Source organism: Chiloscyllium plagiosum, chromosome 31 (assembly GCF_004010195.1).
Source record: "Chiloscyllium plagiosum isolate BGI_BamShark_2017 chromosome 31, ASM401019v2, whole genome shotgun sequence".
Classification (NCBI taxonomy): domain Eukaryota; kingdom Metazoa; phylum Chordata; class Chondrichthyes; order Orectolobiformes; family Hemiscylliidae; genus Chiloscyllium; species Chiloscyllium plagiosum.
The window spans coordinates 17,246,180-17,262,163 of record NC_057740.1 but is presented as its reverse complement, the minus strand read 5'-3'; the positions used below and the strand labels follow the sequence as shown (position 1 = coordinate 17,262,163).

At 41.9% G+C, this 15,984-nt stretch overlaps 1 protein-coding gene across 1 annotated transcript in view; it reads right to left on the bottom strand.

Moving 5' to 3' along the window:
* tmprss9 (transmembrane serine protease 9) overlaps positions 1-15,778 on the bottom strand; it is a 38,386-nt gene extending 22,608 nt beyond the window's left edge. The window contains exons 1-4 of the mRNA XM_043721059.1: positions 15,573-15,778; positions 7,606-7,780; positions 7,062-7,118; positions 3,917-4,030 (exon numbers count right to left, since the gene is read on the bottom strand). Of these exons, the coding sequence (XP_043576994.1) occupies positions 3,917-4,030; positions 7,062-7,118; positions 7,606-7,747 (313 nt within the window). The 5' untranslated portion in view covers positions 7,748-7,780; positions 15,573-15,778. The remainder of the gene's footprint in view (positions 1-3,916; positions 4,031-7,061; positions 7,119-7,605; positions 7,781-15,572) is intronic.
* Positions 15,779-15,984: the final 206 nt, after the last annotated feature.

The window sequence follows — 15,984 nt, the reverse complement described above, 5'->3', positions numbered from 1 at the left end:
CATTCAAAACCCTTCTAACATCATTGGATGATCTACGGCCCTTAATAAACCCCGTCTGATCCTCCTTTATGATATGTGGCAATACCCTTTCTAGCCTCAATGCTAATGTTTTAGAAAGAATTTTAAAATCTACATTTAGCAAGGATATTGGTCTGTCTGACGCACAATCTTCTGGGTCCTTTCCTTTTTTGAGAATAAGAGAGATATTCGCTTCTTTCAGCGAAGGCGGGAGACAGCCGTGACTGTATGTGTAGTTATACACGTCCATAAGTGGACCAGCCAGTATTCCTGTAAATTCTTTGTAGAATTCAGCTTGAAAGCCATCTGGGCCAGGTACCTTACCGCTCTGAAGTTGCCTGATTGCGTCAGGGGAACATTCAGGACCGATACCCGTTCCGGGGTTAGGTCCGGAAAGGTCAGGTTTTTAAAAAATGACAGCATCCTCCTAGCTCTATATTCACAATCCTGCGATTTATATAAGTCAGAATAAAATTTTCTAAAGATTGCGTTAATCCTTTTATGATCATGAGTCAGAGTACCCGCACTTTCCTTGATAGGCGTGATAGTTTGAGGGGCCTTTTTTATCTTTGCAAGAAATGCTAAGTATCTACCCGGTTTATCGCCAAATTCATATAACCTTTGTTTTGCAAATAATATTTCCCTCTTAGCCGTTTGGGTAAGCATGGTGTTTAGAGCTGTCCTAAGGGCCGTAATCCTTTGCGATTTGATAATAGAAGGTCTATCAGCGTATGCTGTTTCAGCTGCTTTTAAGCGAGCTTCGAGCAGACGCTGTTGTTCTCCCTTTAATTTTTCTGGGTGGCCGAGTATGAAATGATCAAACCTCGCGCGTAAGCCTTGATGGTCTCCCACATCATTGATGGGTTGCTAGCCGTACCTAAATTAATTTCTAAAAAAGTTTTAAATTCTTGAGATAAGTACTTTACAAATTTACTATCCTTCAACAGGAAGGGATCCATGCGCCAATGCCGAGGGGATGTCCCGTTGTTCCTCGCCTTGATTTCCATGTATACAGCAGCGTGATCAGAAATTGTTATACTACCTATTTTACAGGTTGATATGGAATTTTAAAAAATCAAGGGGGCAAAAAACATATCAATTCTGGTGTGACATTTATGTGGATTGGAGTAAAAAGAAAAATCTCTGCCCTGTGGGTGAAGGCATCTCTACACATCTACTAGTCCAAATTCTTTGTTCAGATCCACCAATTGTCTGGATCTGGGGGATACTCCTGCAGTACTCTTGGGAATCCTATCTATTTCTGGGTCCATAATACAATTAAAGTCTCCCCCTATAATTGTATGACGGGCACCAAGAGCCATCAATTTGGAGAAGGCTTCCGTTATAAATTTAAAAGGATGTGCCGGGAGACAATACAGATTTAAGATCCCATATTCCTCTCCATGTACAAGGACTTTAATTAGAATATATCATCCAAATTCGTCTTTTATCTGATTTAGGATTTTGAAAGGGAGATTCTCCGAATAAGGATGACAACTCCCCTACTTTTTGAGCTGAAGGAAGTAAAGAAGGCTTGATCAAATCCACCCTGTCGTAATTTCAAGTGTTCTTTATCCAATAAATGTGTCTCCTGTAGGAGAGCTATATCAATCCTTTCTTTCTTGAGGTTTGATAATATTTTCTTCCTTTTGATTGGTGAATTACTCCCCTTGACATTCCAGGTGCATCATTTAATCGACTGATTAACCATAATCGTCCGGGTAAGTCCGAGACCCCTCGGGAGAAGAAACCCTATCCAAAACATCCCGAGCATAGAACATATAAAATTCACAAAAATAGAGGTTCATTAATACACTCACATCAATATAATAAAAAACTATTTCTAAATGTAAAAAATATAAAACATATTTAAACGGAGATTTTCACCCTTGTTCCCAGGGGGCATCACTTTCTTTCCAAAAGCCCATCATATTCTCTCCCAACCAGTGCCCCACCCTTGACACAGGCACCCCACAATAGAATAAAGAAAATTCAAATATACTACAAACAATTAACAGTGAGTACCCTACCCCTCCCCCCACCCACACCAACACCTGGATATATTTGGTAATGTTAATACCATGTATGAACATATATAACTATAAAGTTACAGTCTCAACAAATAATAATTAAATACAGTAATACAAAATAACAGGGGGGAAAACAATCCCGCTCTTAAAGACGGAGATAAAATAGGATAAGGTAACCACCTCCCCCCACCTACATTAACTAGACCCCCCTGGCCTATATATATATTTAAAAAAAAGGCAGTGAGAAAATCGCTAAGTGAAGACCAAATAAATAAACTCCTCTCCCATCTCCCCGGAGATAATATTAAACAGTAAAGTAATGAAAGGAGAAAAAAAAGGGGGTAAACCGGGGTGGGGGGAGGGCAGAACAACATCATTCACCACTCGAATTAACTCTTACAATTTATCTAAGAGAGTCCAAAAGTTCCTTGGCCTTCTCCAGCGATCCGAAGTTATACACAGACCCTTCATGGCTGAAGCATAGCGTCGTTGGGTAGCACAGGGAGTACTGAATGTTTAAGTCCCTTAAACGCTTCTTTGCTTCGTCAAACGCCTTCCTCTTTCAGACCAAAGCTGGGGAAAAGTCCTGGAATAGCATAATCTTGGATCCTTTATAAATCATGGCTTGGGGATCTTTCCCAAGATTTCTGGAAGCTTCTAAGAGCATCTGCCTCTCCTTGTAGCTCTGCAGCCAGAACAGGACCAGGCGGGGGCGCTGGTTCAAGCCGGGCCCACGTATTGCAACCCGGTGGGCCCATTCCCCCCTTACCTGGCCTGATCCAGCCTCCAGATTTAACAGCTGTGGAAGCCACTGCTCGAGGAACGCTGTAAGCTGGTCTTCCTCGATTCTCGAGGTCGTCGATATGATTTTCTAAGGTCTGGACTTGCTGTTCGAGAGTCCGGACCCAATCCACAGCTGATTCTGTGGTAGTCTCGGAGGTCGCGGCCTTTAGCTCCGCCCCTCCGACTCGGCGCTCGATTTCCTCAATGTCTCGGTCGTGCTTTTGTCGCATGACCGAGAGTAAATTCCATCTGCTCTGGGACTCTTCGATGAAGGCGTCAATCTTCGCGTCAAGTTTGGAAATTATTTCCACGAGGCTCGCCACCGTAAGTAAGTCCCCCGGGGCGGCTGCGGACTCCTCTGCTGCAGCTGGGGAGGGTGGAGGAGGGGTTCCTGCCTGCTGAGAACTGCAGGCTCCTTTCCCTTTAGTCATTTTTGCAGGAGACTAGACTGTTCAAATTTAGTACAGAGCAGCTAATTACATTAAGTAAAAACTATTTTAAATTATTTGGTAAGTGTGGTGGAGGCGGGTGGCCCACTTTGCCCAAGTCTTGGGAGGAGCACTATAGACTCAGACTTGCTGGGTCGCCGCCATCTTGGATCTCCCCAGGTGCTGCTGTTTAAGTGGAATTGTTAGGAGGGCAAAAGCAAGCAGGAGCATCTCAGACTGGAACCTAAACCTGACAGTCTTCCAGATAACTTAATTACAGCAGCTTGTCAGTTGGCTAAAGCATCCCAAGAAAATGGGTAACTCCTAAACCTTGACAGTTTCATATGATCCACAACATATAACAAAAAGCACGTAGTTTTTGAAAGAGAAAGATAGGGTCAGTGTGTAGCCTGAAGTCAAAACAAAATTCCTAAAAAATGCTGAAAGATTCAAAGAATAGTGTCTCAGCCACCATTTAAATCTGGGATCAATACACTCTGTGCATTTTGTTGGTTTATTACACAAGTAAGAATTAATGAAAAAAACAATGGATATCAGGTGAAAGCAACAGACTGTTTATTGGATCAGCATTTTTAAAAATGTTAACATCTGTATTGGATGGTCTCTAAATGAACATGATCTTCAATTAAAACTTACCACACTCTGACTCATCTGACTGGTCCAAGCAATCATTTGTCTTGTCACATTCCGAATTGGATTTTGTAAGACACTGGCCATTCTTGCACATGTAATTCCCAGCAGAGCAGCTTGCTGTATTACAAAGGACAAGACATTAGTACATTGTACTTAATGGCAACCATGAAACTATCTCGATTACTGTAAAAACATATTTGGTTCATGAAAGTCCTTTAGGTAATCCTTAGCTGGTCTGGTCTACATGTGACTCCAAATCTACAGCAATGTGATTGGCTCACAATTTCCCCCTACCCTAGCAAGTCATTCAATTCAAGAGCAATTAAGAAGGAGGCTACAAATCCTGACCTTGCCAAAAATACCCACCTCCCAGGACAGAATACCCGTTTACTCGTCAGGACTGAGATTATACAGAAACAGGTCTTTAGACAGCACAGGGACTAGATTAAAAAAAAGAACAAACAAACATATGAGGAGGGTATTGGCCTTGTGATAATGTTCATTCTGGACAGACTCTTGGTTGTAATACTGTTTACTGTCGAGAGCTTGGAAGGGGTATCAAATTGAAGTATCCACAGTTTCCTGAATCAAAATATTTTGAGTCTGAAATTGGCTGGTGATCACACACTGCTGTTTGTGGGAGCTGGCTGTGTGCAACTTGGCTGCTGTGTTCCCCCTACATTGCAACAGTGACTACATTCCAGAATAAATCCAAATTAAAGAACAAGACTGTTCTGTGCGGCAACTGACTTGGCTTTGTGTCACCTCGTCACACGGTGAGAACCCAGCCCATCAGGAATGATGTGTAAGACACATGCTGTCCTTTCGCTCGCGGGATGTGACCATCACTGTCTGGGCCAGCACCAATTGCCCACCCCGACTTGAGATGGAAACTCACCTCCACTTTCTTATGAGCGAATTTTTATAAAGACGGTCAGCGAAGGTCTTACATGCACTCTGAACACAACAGCTGTGCATCCCAACAAATGTAAGACACCAGGGTTTGTGGGGTGTGGCATTGATCTATGTCCGCCATACCTGCGCAATTATCACTTGTTAAAAGCACAAACAAATTCCACCCCACAGGATCCTGCTCACAGAGCCCCTTGTGCTACTCCCTACTATCCCGTACTCATGTCCTGCCTATAGGAAAGATGCTGTGTAACTTGAACAGGTTCAAAAAGGTCTACAAGGATGTTGCTGTTGTTGAAGGGGTTGAGACTATTTTCCCTGGAGAGTCGGAGGATGAGGGTAATCTTGTAGAGAGGTTTGTAAAATTGTGAGGGGATGGATAAGGTAAATAGCCAACGTATTTTCTCCAGGGAAGGGGAGTCCAAAGCCGGAGGGCAGAGGTTTAAGGTGAGAGGGGAAAGATTTAAAAGGACCTAAGGAGTAATGTATTCACACAGAGGGTGGTACGTGTACGGAATGAGTTGCCAGAGGAAGTGGTGGAGACTGGTACAATTATAACATTTAAAAGGCATCTGAATGGGTGTATGAATAGGAAGGGTTTTGAGGGATATGGGCCAAATGCTGGCAAATGGGACTAGGTCAGATTGGGATAACTGTTTGGCATGGACAAGCTGGACCAAAAGGTCTGTTTCCATGCTGTACATCTCTATGACTCCATGACTCTGTCTACCTGAACAAATTAGTTGATACCAGACCTTATACCTGATCAAGGATTCTGAGCTCCTCAGTGCCAGGCTCTTCCTGCTAATGGTGCCCTTCCAGGGCACGGAAGGACCAGGACTAAGCAATTCCCAGGAAGGAAAAGTACAGTCACCTTAACCACAAGTTAAAATGGTTATTTGAGCAAGAAAAACACTGAATTGGGGCACTAAATTTCAGATGCTAAGGTAAATTCTTAATTTCAGAAATACCTTTAAAATATACAGTATTTTTAAAAATGTGCCAGTTTTTCATATTTTCATACAACTCAGATAATTCTGGAAGCTGCTGAATTCTGTAACAACAGCTGAACCTTTCACATTGGCAGAAATCATGGCACTAATTTCTGCTGCAATCATTCCATATTTCCATTATATGCTCTTTTAATAATTGCCATTCAATCTGTTCTGCAATAACCACGTGACCTTGAAAATTATGGAATTTACAGGAATGCTAAAACTGTGATCCACTTCCTGCTTGAAGTAAACTGAAAACTTTAACCTCCATAATTGACAACCTGGTAATGGTCGAGAGTGTGGTGCTGGAAAAGCACAGCAGGTCACACAGCATCCGAGGAGCAGGAGAATCGACATTTCAGGCAAAAGCTCTTCATCAGGAATCCTGATGAAGGGCTTTTGTCCGAAACGTCAATTCTCCTGCTCCTCGGATGCTGCATGGCCTGCTGTGCTTTTCAGCACCACACTCTCGACTCTAACATCCAGCATCCGCAGTCATCACTTTTAACTTTGTAATGGCCTTAATGCAAGTAGTTACTGTTTTAAAGGTAGAAGTTTTAAGTAAGAAGAATTAAACTTCATGAAAACAATTATTGTTACAGCTATAAAGACAATCAGTAGTTGAATAGATGAGAGAGATTCCCCTGAGTAATCCTTGGTCAGCCCTCACAGTGCAATCTCTGTTTGCTTGCATTCCAATACTGTAATAGGTTTTTAACAGGAATGGGTGTGCCATTGGTATATTCAGCCAAATCACCAAATTCTAAAGCCCCATTCACAAAGGCTGACCTGTAAAACTTGCAGTTCCTCAGGACATTTTAGATTATATTAGATTCCCTACAGTATTGAAATAGGCTCAACAAGTCCACATTGACCCTCTGATGATTAGCACACCGAGACCCATTCCCCTACCCTATATTTACCCCCGACTGATGCACCTAACATGATGGGCAATTTAGCATTGTCAATTCACCTGACCTGCACATCTTTGATTTTGTGAGAAAAATCAGAGCACCCAGAGGAAACCCACATAGACATGGGTAGAATGTGCAAACTCCACACAGACAGTTGCCCGAGGCTGGGATCGAACCCATGTCCCTGGTGCTGTGAGGCAGCAATGCTCGCCACCAAGACACCATGCTGCCCTATGCTGCCCTACATGATGCTGTGGTAATCAAACATTTATAGGAGTCATGTGATTCAACAATCTGAGGATTTGAATGAAAAGAAGTTGTACTTACTAGCTTTCATGGCCAGGTGTTGCTGGGAGGGGATTTTTTTTTGAGCTCCATATATTCCTGTAATAAGGAAAAATAGATGAATACAGCAGATATGCATTGAAAGTGGGCTCAGTTACTAAATTCATTGCCCACTTTTGTGTACAGCCAGTACAAAGCAGGGAAATCCAACATTCAATCTTTGGTTCATGCTCTTTTCAATCAGAGTATCAATGAGAACTGCAACAGTGTGGCTTAGGTTATGAATAGCCAATGAGAAGTGTGTTTTCCAATGATTGGAAGGAACAAGAATATGTGCAGATGTTGGACAAGAACATACTGAGGCTCCAAATGGTGAATTATCATCTGATAACCCCCCCCCCTCCAGTTGCTTATAGGTGACTAGCCCCTTGGGTGAGTTTAGCTGGGAGAAATATAGGCAAAAACATGAGATTAGTCAGGAACTTAACACTAAATGGAAATGAAGTGGGCAGGGGGCTAGTTAGTAAGAAAACAATGAACTGAACTTTACAATGACCTTCAGAAAATAACATTTTGTTTGTCTTACCAAAATAAACTCCCAGGATAATGGCAGCTACGATAAGACACAAGGACATCACAGTAAGGGATATCTTCAAGTGAAGAGTGTTCCTGAATTCTGTCTTCGGTTCTGTTAATGGCGGTTGGTCCACTTCTTTGTTGGGTTCCATGTTTTGCACCAATAGTATCAATTAACAGTTATTCTGTAAAATAAACCACCTGTATATTAAAGGACAATGCAAGATTGGTTTGGGGGATTGACAAATTAGGAAAGTTGATCATTATGTTGAAATGTCCAAATCCAAAGGCTGCAAATTCAAAATAAGGATGGTAGAGAGAAGAAGAGACAGACAGAACTCTTTAACCTTAAAGCTAAGAAGATTGTTGGATAAATTACTGGATATGGACATAAAGATGGATGGTATAAAAAGAATTAAGATGCATCTAGATATACTTCCAGATTGAAAGGGTTCAGAGATATTTCAAAGAGGTGCATGTACTTGATCAAAAGTGACCAGTCAAGTTTGACATTTTTTTTCCTTGTTTTATAAAAGCTTGAATCTTTTCCTTGCTCTCCTGAAAGTGCTGACTCTCACTGGGACACAATCCTTGAGATTTGATTCTTCCTGGATTACAGTTTCCTGAGATGCTAATCATAGAATCCCTACAATGTGGAAGCAGGCCATTTGGCCCATCAAGTCCACACCAACCCTCTGAAGGACATCCCACTCACACCACCCCCCTACATTTCCCATGGCTAATCCACCTAACCTGAACATTGTTGGACTGTGGTGGGAAAGCAGAGAACCTTAAGGAAACCCATGCAGACACAGGGAGAATGTGCAAGCTCCTCACAACACATATATCTGGGGGTGGAATCAAACCTGGGTCCTTAATACCGTAAAGCAGCAGTGCTAACCACTGAGCCACCAATGGCCACTGTACAGAGACATTTGTAAAATAGGCATACAAATTGCATATTAAACATAATCTGATGCAAATGGGAATTTTAATATCAAAGATCAGGTGCAGCTGATACATCAGAAATTGCATTTCCAGATGTGGGGTACTAAGGGTAAAATTCTGCCATTTTCTGTTAAAGTATTTTAAGATTGAGATTCATGGTGCCTTATTTGCCATTGCTAAGAGGGATTCTTTTTTTGCAATCTTCCTCTCTTCACTTCATTAATTCAGGGTTTTGGGGGCTTTTCTTGGGGAATTGTGAAGTTGGAAAGGCAGAAGTGTTCATCACTGCCAGGATCTCCTTGATTTCATGTTCCTGGTGTTATATTAAGGTCCAGATGCACATCAGATGCTACAAGCCAAGAGTGGGCTCTCACAGTGCAGTGCTTCACTGTTATCAGGGGCACTGCTAAAGGGATAGGAAAGCTCACTTCCCATTTTGAAGACAGGGTCTTGGAGATCTTCATGGACAGGATGGTGGCTAGGAGGGCTGGTGTTTTTCTTGCAGACTGCTACAGGAGTCTCCATCACTGGAACCAGCCCAGACTAAAATTACAATCTAGGTCCATGTTGTGTCCCAAACCTGGGACATCCAACAGGGCAGGAAGAAGACCAATGATCTTCTGTGCTCTGTAAGAGTATGTGCCAACATCTTCTCCCTCACCCTCACACTCTCAGGGCCACCTCTCACTAACCCTACTACTGCCTTGCACCAAGGTTCATAGATAACAACTCTCACTATTGCATTGTTATATCCACTGAATGGGTCTTACCCACCTCATCTTCCCAAACTACTGCCCTTCCTGCCTTCTGCATTTCCTACACTCATGTGGAAAATCAATTACCTCTCCTGCTCTTGAATCACTAATAACTGCTCCTGTATCCCTTTCCATCATATTCAGTCCCTCCCTTTGTCTCAATGCAGGGAAAATTGGTACTGCCCCAGACTGATGTCTCCAAAGCTCACTGACAAACTTACCTGTAGTGCCAGGATAGGCAGGCACTTGACCTGCAGGACTGAACTTCGCTTAATCCATGGATTGCAAGTGTGTGTATCCCCAAACTCTGATTGTGGTCAGCCTCCTAGACTTGAATAGCCTGAGTCCTGTGACTGACTGTGGCAATCCACCTCCCAACAGTAGCCCCTTTTCACCTTTCTAATGATTGCTCCCCTTTGACATTCACAACATGCCACTTGCTTGAAGCATGTGTTTGCTGCATGAACTGCTGGAACATTCTGTGCACAATGCCACACAATGATCTTCCCTAACTCCTTTGACAGTTTAGTGGTCCCTATCGTGACAAGCTACCCCTCTGCGCTAACAAACAATGTAAGCCAGAGAGGTCAGCAGCCTGTAAGTCAATGCTAGAGTTGATGAGTGTGCACTAAAAAAGTAAGGCAAAAGCCATTTGATGCATCTCACGCATATGCACAGGGTGTATGAGACCTGGCAGAAGAATACCAGTCTGAGGTGTTGTTGAGCTCCAGAACAAAAGGTTGAAGGGCTGACGTAGTGTGAGAGTTAGTCTGGGAGCGGGTTTGATGAGCAAAGCTGGAATTTGCTACAGGAAGGGTCCAGGAGAATGGTGACCATGGAGGATTCAGAGATGTTGTTGTGAAGAAGCAGTTGCATGATGACCAGGACGAGCATTCCACAACTGCAGCAGCAGCGAGCAACACTGCCTCAAAGCTGCAAGGCTGCACACAGCTGCTTCAAGGTTCCATGTACCGTAATCAGCGCCAGCATTCTGATTGTGGCACAGACTTCTGGCTCTGGAAAGTGTTGCCACACATGGAGATGTGCCAACATCTTCTCCCTCACCCTCACACTCACAGGGCCACCTCTCACTAATCCTGCTATTGCACATGTCTTGCACCAAGACTCATAGACAACAACTCTCAATGTTGCATCGTTATATCCACTGAATGGATCTTACCCACCTCATCCTCCCAAACTACTACCCTTCCTGCTGTCTGCATTTCCTACACTCCTGTGTGGAAAATCAATCACCTCTCATGCTCTTGGATCAGTAATAACTGCTCTTGCATCCCTTTCCATCATATTCAGTCCCTCCCTTGAAAAGAAAATGAGAAGGAACAATGGTGAGCAGGTCCCCAGTCTGATTGATGTTGGAAATTCCACCCTGTAGTTTCTCAGGGAAGGAGATGACAATTGGTCATTGTGTATTAATATGGAGAACTATGGAGTTGCAAATGGAAGAAAATAAGGTCGCCGCTGCTCAATGGCAAGATTCTCAAGTTGCCATTTGAGGGGGACAAAAAGAATCAGGAAAAAATTCTCAATATCGAGTTTCTGATTTTTACATTTGTTCTGTATTCCCACGTTTTGCTACATTATTCACACTCCACAGGACAGGGAAAATTTTGCCCTGGGTATTTTTTCAAGGACAGTGTGTATCCTCCGTGCTTGAGAAAGATCTGCATCAGAACAATAAATGGCATCAGGTCAATGCCATTCAAATTGAGAACTATCTTCAATGTGCTTCTTCATTTCTTATTCAGAGGCTGGTTAGCAGGCTGTGCATCACTACTAACTATGGAGAATCTGTCATCTCATGTTGTTAGTTGTATCAATTCGCTGGACTTCTGCCAGAATGAAACTGATCTGGTAAAGAATATCAAACCAACGTTAAATACAAGACACTAAAGTGGGAATAAACACAAAATAGTCAGTGGGAAGTTTTTCCTCTTTGTGGTGGAGCTCAGTCAAGGTGCATCTAGCCCAACCTGATCCTGTAAGGGCAAATGTAGTGAAGCAATTCATAGAAGATCATAGAATACCTACAGTGTGGAAACAGGCCCTTCGGCCCAACAAGACCCTCTGAAGAATATCCCACCCAAACCCATTCCCCTCCCCTATTACTCTACATTTACCCAGATTAATGCATCTAACCTACACATCCCTCGGCACTATGCATATACTTTAGCGTAAAATTATAACTCTAAATTGATCTCTATTCCATTTAATGTATCTGAAATTTGAATCATTATGTACCTTTACACAATTTATGAATAAAAGTAGGTTTTGGAAAAGAAAAATAAGACGCACAGGAGGATTCTATGGACTCTTGTCCTGAACTAGAGTTTCTATAGCAAAGGCTGTTTGCCTGGATCTATGTAAAGGCACATATTTCCCAAGTCATTACTGATGAAGGGCCCGAAATATCGATTCCCCTGCTCCTTTGATGCTGCCTGACCTGCTGTGCTTTTCCAGTGCCACACTCTCAATTCTGATCTCCAGCATCTGCAGTCCTCACTTTCTCCATATATTCCCCATGAGAGAGTCATCTAGTCCTGCCCTGTAACTCTCATAGGTCTCTGCACTCTTCCAACTCTGTCCCCCTGCACTTCCCAGTTTTCTTTATTCCACCATTTAAAGGCCATCCCTTCAGAAATCTAAATTCCCTCCTTTCACTTTAGCTCAGTTTCCTTCAGGATTCTCCTGAAAACCTACCTCTTTCACCAGATATTGTTCTAACAGCTATTTATTTAATAATATTCCAGGATTCTTTATTACACTGAGGGTTTGCATAACTACAAGTTGCTGCTGTTGTTCTCAGAAAGAGAACTTGAAATGAAAAGTGAAGAGTTTTTTGAAGTCTAGGAAAAGAATGAGTCTGTAAAGTTCATTAACGTTATAAGAGTGATGGTTGGGGGAAGAGTTATGAGGGCAGAAGGTTTAGATTGTTAAACAATCAACTGAGTGTGCGCTCTGATACCTGTCCAACTAGCCATTCATCATGTTTAACACCAGGCAGCAAATGGTGAGCTATCCCCTGACCTTTTGAACCTGATGTTAGAACATTGAGGGGTAAGACTAAGACAAAAATTTGGAAGGGCCAGCAGGATGGCCTCTCCAATCAGAATCTTTCAGGGAGGCAGGGGCTGTCTTCGCTCCTTCTTTCCCATAAACTGCTACAGGAAGGCTGCTTCCAGAGCAGGTAGCCTCACCATGTTGTGGGAGCCCAGTCTGCTGTTAGCAAACTACTTGGTTACAGACAAAAAAAAACGCAGATGCTGGAATCCAAGGTAGATAGGCAGGAGGCTGGAAGAACACAGCAAGTCAGGTAGCATTAGAGGTATAGAAGTCAACGTTTCAGGTGTAACCCTTCTTCAAGACTGGGCCAATGTCCTGAAGAAGGGTTACACCTGAACCGTTGACTTCTCCACCTTCTGATGCTGCCTGGCTTGCTGTGTTCTTCCAGCTTCCTGCTCGTCTACGTTAGCAAAATACTGGCAGGCCTTTTAATTCACCCGAACCGGGGCCTTGAAATTAGTAGTTGACTGTACACTTCTGTACAATGGAAAGCTGATTATATCCCTGATATCACTATTTTAAAACTCCCTCCTGCCACCACCCCCATCAGGTCAAGAACAGTAAAATTCAAACCTAGATCTCCAACTATTTCGTTATGGAAAGTCCACAGTTTGAGCCTTTAAGCCCTCACCCAACTTCCTTAAATGTGTATTTTGGATCGGGATTAGGGAAGAGTGCTCAGGAGAAGGGAGCCTGCAAGATTCCCCCATCCCATCTCATTGGCAAATTAGCGCCCTGTCTACTGTACTGACAGTGATCCTCTCTGTCTCCCTTAGTCTTCGTAAACTCCGATCTCCTCTCCCTTCCCAAAGTCCCGGTATGTATTGTGGGCTGACAAATCTGTGTCCAATTCTCCTGAAACTTCCTTGTTTGAATATCCTGATTTAAAATGTCAAGCCTCCAGCAGCACAGAAACAGACACAATCAAAGCTCCAAAACAGTATTCTCTCATCTGCATCAGAGAGACTGAGTGAGCATTCTTTTTCAAAGCTGCAACAAAGCTATTGTCCCATATGAAAAATGAGGTAAAGTTCAAACCACAGCAAATTGTTCTCCCGTTTATATACAGCCCTGTCATTTGCCGCTAATGCAAAGATTCTTATCATTACACCCTCCAGTGAATCAGCTGAGAGCATTATTTGATGGTACAGATATCACAATAGCCTCACAGTCCAGGATAATTTCTGCATTTTTTAAAAATTGCTCTGATTGTAAGGAATGATGATTTAATCTGAGATCAAGTTCATTATAAATAATGGCAGGGTGTAAGAGGGAGGCAGGGCTGAGATACCATCACTGAACTACTCAAGCTTTATATTCTGCTTATGATTCCCTTATGTCAAACTATACTGATAGAAATTCCAAATGACTTGAAATTCATTCTTGTTTCTGAGGCTCCAAATAACCATGCTTTTGATTACAAGTATCTTGTTCCTGAGATTATGTCTTGGCTATTAGCAGCTTCAGTAGCTGAAAAAGGTTGATCAAAGTACTTTTAAGAATGATTTAAACATCTCTCATTGTGTGAAATAAACTCATCAATTGCTTACTTGGTACCTGATTTAGAATATTCTTGTCTTGCTCTTTTTATACTACACTTTGACCAAACATTGGCCTGCACTTAGGCAAAGGTGCGGTAAACAGAGCTAGATATTAATATTCTACATTGGGTGCCAAGTGAACAGTTTATAAGTTTATTTCACACTCAAAAGGAAGATGTTTAATATCATACTTAAACGCGTTTGAATTGGCTTTCCTCCTTCTGCTACTGAGGCTGTTAGTATCCAAGTTGTGATCTCCAGGACAAAACACTTGTAACCTGTAATATCATTACTTAGACCATAAGATATAGGAGCAGAATTAGATCATTTGGCCCATTGAGACTGCTCTGCCTTTTGATCATGCCTCATATGTTTTCAATCTTATTTTCCAGCCTTCTCTGTGTAACCCCTGATCTCTATACTAATCTCAAACTTTGAGCCTTGTTTATGAGAAAGATGTTAATGATGGTGATTTTTAGTATCAAAGGTTTGAAATGTGTTTAAAGGCTTGGTACCAATGGGACAGTAAGTCTAGGTCAGTGTGAAATCCTCAATCTCAATGGGAGTGCAAGCCTCATTGTTATTGATCCCAATTGAAATCACATTGCTCCCCAGTGCAGGATCTTGAGATCTACAATGCATGACTTTGGGCACTTTGGCTTGTATATCATGATCAGTGTAAAATCGACTTTATAATGTGTAATGCTCCTCTTGTTGATCTAACATTAGATGTAGATGCCGACACACAGAGCTCTCACAGCCGAGTACTTGTATAACTCTGCTCGTCAAATGTATTTTGTCTTATTAGATAGTACGCAACAGTGCACAACAGGAATATTCTATATCAGGTGCAAATGAACAGTTGACATATGTATTCTATACTGAAAGGAAGACGTTTAAATCTTGCAATCATCTAAAAAAGTTTATTATTGATTGATATTTTATTTGGATAGTCATTCACTTACAAAACAAAAAAAAATTCTAATTTTAAAGTTTAGTCGGAAGATAATTAAAATTGGACAAATAAAAAAGGAAACAGAATAGCTCAAAATGAGGTGACAGTTGTCGTCCAACCAGCTTTTTCCACATTAAAATCTTTTGCTTCTTTTTGTGGACAATTAAACTTTTATTTTCATTGCAACATTAAACCAATTTTCAAGATTCTCTCATCCTCCGCAATCTTAGCCATCACAATTTTCCCTTCCCCATTTCTTGTCTTGCCCCTCCTTTCCCACCTTCTTCCCCTCTCATTTCATCATCCTCTTCCCCTCTCTCCACAATCCTCTATTCCGTTCCCATACTGCAATTACAAATAGAGTTAGAACTCTATCATAAATAGTCCAAGTAAACTGCCACACCACGGGGATGCAATTCTGGATTACTGGGATCAGCAACCCTTTAACCTGGTTTCTTGTTTTACTGCCTCTCTCCCACACTGAATCTGATACATAGATATGCACTCTTGATGAAACATTCAGAGACAAATTGAATGGACTTTTCATTTGCAAGATGTTTTGTAACTTGATCTTAGCATTGTGGAAGTGAACACTTTGGCTTTATAGTTTAAAGGATCCAAAGAATAATAATTGTCCCAATCAATTAAATTTACACAGTTAAAAATTTAGTAACAATATAAGTTCCAGTATTCAAACCTGTTCCGTAGGTATCAGCTGTAATTGAAGCTTCAGAAACAGGAGCCAGAACTTGAAGTTGATAAAACTGCACAGTGACGCCCGAGTAATTAATTCACTAACATTTGCTTAACTGAGTTATAACTTTGTTATTTGCTCACTGACATACATATTCATTAACTCACGGACATGAGCACATTCCAAACTGCCCAGACTTCAGTGCCAGGAATTATATTTTAAACCCCACGGGGGTGGAGCTGAGAGATCATTAAGTTTTTGTCAGGTGTCACAGAAACAGTTAATCTTTGTTCAAACTAATAAACAAGAAGAAACCTGCACTCCCGCTCTGAATCAGTTCATCTTAGAGACAGCGTAAAGTGTAAAGGATTGGCCATTGCCCGTGGAACGAATGTGTACTTTACCATCGCAATTT